This window comes from Penaeus vannamei, chromosome 26 (assembly GCF_042767895.1).
Source record: "Penaeus vannamei isolate JL-2024 chromosome 26, ASM4276789v1, whole genome shotgun sequence".
In the NCBI taxonomy this organism is placed as follows: Eukaryota; Metazoa; Arthropoda; class Malacostraca; order Decapoda; family Penaeidae; genus Penaeus; species Penaeus vannamei.
In genome coordinates this window covers 152,204-157,203 of record NC_091574.1, presented here as the reverse complement: position 1 = coordinate 157,203, position 5,000 = coordinate 152,204, and the positions used below count along the sequence as shown (strand labels likewise).

At 43.4% G+C, this 5,000-nt stretch overlaps 1 protein-coding gene across 1 annotated transcript; it reads right to left on the bottom strand.

Moving 5' to 3' along the window:
* Positions 1-2,431: 2,431 nt before the first annotated feature.
* Positions 2,432-4,350, bottom strand: LOC113829861 (proline-rich protein 36-like; the record flags this gene model as incomplete). Its single annotated transcript, XM_070139631.1, is given in 1 exon segment — positions 2,432-4,350. A coding segment is annotated over 1 exon segment (995 nt), but the record flags the coding sequence as incomplete, so codon positions are not given.
* Positions 4,351-5,000: the final 650 nt, after the last annotated feature.

The window sequence follows — 5,000 nt, the reverse complement described above, 5'->3', positions numbered from 1 at the left end:
ACCGTATGGAAAAGGCTAGATCAGTAGCAACACGAGGTGTCACGGCGTCTGATTCTATTTTCGGAAAAAAGCACATGGGGTTTATTTTGATGACGTCACAAAAGCTACGGATGCTTTGTGGATGTGGTCGATCGTTTTGGTCTCTTCAGTTTTCAAAAAGGATGGAAAATAATGATTTTAATGGTCATATTTTTCATTGAGCAATTATCAAAACAGACGCCTTGACACCTTCTCGAGTTGCTAACTGCTCTAGTCTTTCCCATCACCATATTTTTAAAGGCACAGACCCGCACAACTGTTATATCGTGAATGAAGCTTCGAAACGCTCCGAACCAAAACAAAGTGGGTTACGTTATTCGGGCGTTCGAGACGGATTCGAAGCATGCTTTACGAGATTTTTTGGCCTGACGAAATCATTCATTAGGAAGTCACGGGTATTTTTCATTATATTTTGTACCTTGTATTATGATGGACGTTGCAGGTCTTTTCAATAGATGAAATTACTGACTTTCACTCAATGCAAACCACAGATTCAGTCGTCAAAATGTAAATTATTCTCTCATTTTTATACTTTTTATAAATGATATCTGTTTATCATCTCACTGCTTCTTCTATTTATAATTCTCATTTTATATTTTTATTTCTATATATCACAGAAAATTAGCTAGATGCCCAAAATAATTATAAATATAATGGTATAAAACAAATGAGTAGATTATCAAATGTATCGGCTCGATTAATCATAAATATATTTTTAGTCTTATTCAGTTTGCATTTGTCCACTTTATTTCTGCTTGCCAATGTATTTGTTGAATATATTTCATATGGAAAATGTAGCACTTTTTCCCCACAACTTTACTAATATATTTCTTGCTCTACTTTTTTTTCTCATTATGGCCATGTTTAATTTAATTGCATGGCCTTTAGTTCAATTCTCCAATAACTGGCGTAAATATTCACAAACAGCGAAGCAATATTGACGAAGCAATCAAACTACCATTAAAAAAAAATAATAATAGATTAATAAATAAAATAATTATGCAGGAAAGAAAACAACAATCTCATTTTTTTCTTCTTTATTGAATTCGTATTACAAGATCTATGATCTCTGAATACTCGTCATGTTCAGTCACAATCACATTAATAATCATCATTTTCGTACATGTTCAGATCTATGCCCACGAGCGCCCTCCATCTGTACATCTTAAAAGTGTAAAATATACAAAATAACCGAGATAAAAAGACCAAAGAGAAACACAGAAGAATGGATGATTACTAAAAACAAAAACAAACAAACACAGGAATATAAATATAAATATAAATTAAACATGATGGATATTAAACACAGGAGAAGAAATTAAACACAAATAAAACAGATTAAACACAAACGTAGAGACATCAAGCACAAGGAATTGATATCAAACTTGAGATAAAACAGATTTATAAATCTATCTTTTTTTATCATTCTATTTCGTACAAGGCACTGGGGGAACATAGCAACATGGCAACATGCTGCAGAAAGCGCATCAGTTCAATTCCCCCTTGAATTAACCCTCTATTTAAAGCTCCAGGCTGCAAGAAGGGTTTCATAAATCACTTTTATGTTTTTTTTTATTTAGGGATACAATGACACACGTATCTAATGAACCTAACTTAATATCAAATAACAATAACTATCCATTTACGATAAATATTTTTTTCATAGTCTTAGAGGCTATTAGCTAATTTCATTTTTTTTAATTATTATCATTTTTGAACTTAATCTAATTCTTTGGCACGGCGTAGAAGTAGCGAAGGTTCTCGAATCTGGTCAGCCGTTGGTCGGAGCGCCAACGAATTCCAAATTCAAGTCTATCTTTCATCGGAAAGATTTTTAAACTTTTTTTTTCTTTTATTTTCTTTTAATTAGACTTTTTTTTCCTTGATCTTTTTTTTTCTATTATTAGACTCCTTCCCCTTTTTTTCTTTTTCTTTTTTCTCTCTCCTCAGCGAAAGTCGAGGGTGTGGGTGGGGGGAGGGGGGGGAGGGAGGGGGCGGGGTTGTCTTTCTCTGAACGGAAACAAAAATTCTCTTCGTCCCGTTTTTACAACTGTTTAAACATCTCGTATTTCTCAGCCAGATCGGGAGAGAGAGAGTAAAAAAAAAAATCTTGAAGTATTGATCGTTGGTGATATTGAAATATATATATACATATATATATATATATATATATATATATATATATATATATATATATATATATATATATATATATATATATATATATATATATGTACATATATTTTAAATACTAACAAACGCGATCTAGACTCATATATATATATATATATATATATATATATATATATATATATATATATATATATATATATATATATATATATATATATATATATATATATATATATATATATACAAACTTACACTGAGTACAGAACAAAGTACAAGACGTCCATCTCCTCCGCAGACCGAGTCTTTCCGGACCCAAGCGCCTCGTCCGAAGAAGACGCTCAGCGGAAACGTCCATTAGAAGAGGAGCCTTCGGCGATCGCTGCCTCAATGGGCGAGTGTGAGGCCGTCTAATTGGTAAATCACACAGCTGTTGGCCCGTTGAACAGCGGGGCTGAAGGCAACAGGGAAAACGGAGATGCTGTTTCCGTTGTGTGTGTGTGTGGGGGGGGGAGGGAGGAAAGGGGAAAGGGGAAGGGGGGAAGGGAAAGGGGGAGGGGGAGGAGGGAAGGAGGAAGGGAGAGGGGGAAGGAAAAGGGGAAAGGAGGAAGGTTAAAGAGTGATGAGGAAAGAGAAAGGGAAGGCGAGGGGAAAGGGCAAGCGGTGAGGATGAGGGGAGAGGACGAAGAAGGAGAAAGGGGGAAGAGTGTGGGTAAGGGGAAAGGAGTAAGGATGAGAGGAAGAGAAGAGGAGGAGAAAGGAAAGAGAAAGGGGAAGAGAAAAGGGACAGGGAAATTGAAGCAAGAAGGGGATGAGGGCAAGGAAGAGGGGGAGGGAGAGAGAGAGAGAGAGAGAGAGAGAGGGCAAGGGCGAGGAAAAGAGGGAAGAGGAACAGGGGGGGGGGTAGGGCAAGGGTAAGGAAGGCAATTACTGAAGTGGGATTAATCACAGGAAAACACTGGAGCACATTGCACTTGTCCGCGGCGTGCGTGTGTTATCGCGGTTTCCTCTCGCCAGAAGAACAGAGAACAGGAGAACAGGGCGACAGGAAGGTCCCGCCGCTCGCGGAAGCGGCGTCCGGCGCCTCGCGAACAACACGCTTCTTCTCGGCGCGAATTTCAGCCATTCTTCCGGCGCGTGACGTCATCGCTTACGTCATCGCCCACGTCACCGCCTACGTCACACTCTAGCTCTGTTTCCCGATGATGGATTCCACGGAGAAGGAGATGACGGCCTTCCTGGGCGTGGGGCACGTGGTGTGGGCGTGCGGGCGGTCGGCGGGCGGGAACCTGGGTATCGTGGGCAGGGCCGTGGGCGGCGGCGCGGCCAGGGAGGGCGTGGAGGCCGACAGCGCCCTCTGGAAGGACGGCGGCGAGCGGGGGGCGCCGTCGGCCAGGTCCTGCGGCAGGAGGAGGGCGCTCGACCGGTAGGTGAGCGCGGGCGGCGACGTGGGCGGCGAGCCGGACAGGCAGGGCATCGTGGGCGGGGACCGAGACTTCTCGGAGGAGACGGACATCTCGGGCGTGATGGGCGGCTCGGGCTGCGGGCTGTCCATGCCGCTGTGGGCGTGCGGGCTGGGCGTGGGCGGCGGCGGCGACGAGCACGACGACGCCGGCGAGTCGCGGCCGTTGGCGTCGCGGGCGACCACGGTGAAGGCGGAGGAGGCGGACGACGAGAGCAGCGGGGCGGCGGCGGGCGGCGCGGCGGCCAGCGAGAGCGCGGGCGCGGCCGACGCGGCGGCGGCCAGCGACAGCTGCAGGAAGCGGGAGGGCAGCTCCTGCGCCACCACCACGCCGCCGTTCACGCCCGCGACGCTGTCCTCGGGCGCCGCGCGGGCCAGCACGGGCGGCGCCAGGGCGGGCGGCGGCGTCGACAGGTACTGCAGCGCGCGGTCGCGGTCGCCGCCGCACGCCTCCGCGACCAGCTGCAGGAGCGCGTGGGCGGGCTGCGGGTGGAGCCGCAGCGCCTCCTGCAGGTGCATCGGCAGGAGGGACACGTGGGCGGCCCACTCGGGGGGAATGTGGGCGGGGTGGGCGGCGAGCTGCGCCGACTGCGCCAGGATGGTCTCGCGCTGCAGAAGGACGGTCTCCAGGTCGCGGTCGGCGAAGGCGCGGCGCTTGCGCTGCCGCTCCGACAGGTAGGGCGGGACGCGCCACTCGCGGCCCAGGCGCTGCCGCAGGTCTGGGGAGAGGCAGGAGGGCGGTGAGGCGGGGCGGAAGGGGTCAGTTGTCTTATGGAAAAACAGGAATTGTTTAAAGAACATATGTAGGCAGTATATATATATATATATATATATATATATATATATATATATATATATATATATATATATATATATATATATATATATATATATAAACACACATATGTAAATATATGTGTACATATATCTATCTATCTATCTATTTATATGTGTGTGTATATATATATATATATTATATATATATATATATATATATATATATATATATATATATATATATATAATATATATATATATATATATATATATATATATATATATATATATATATGTATGTATACATATATATATATATATATATATATATATATATATATAATATATATATATATATATATATATACATATATATATATATATATATATATATATATATATATATATATATATATAAACACACATATGTAAAGATATGTGTACATCTATCTATCTATCTATCTATTTATATGTGTGTATACATATACACACACACATCTCTATAAATACACATACACACACAAAACGCCAATCTTGCAGCGACCTTTTTGCAACGAGAAACGGCGCCAAAAATTTGCAACTGGAGGTTTGA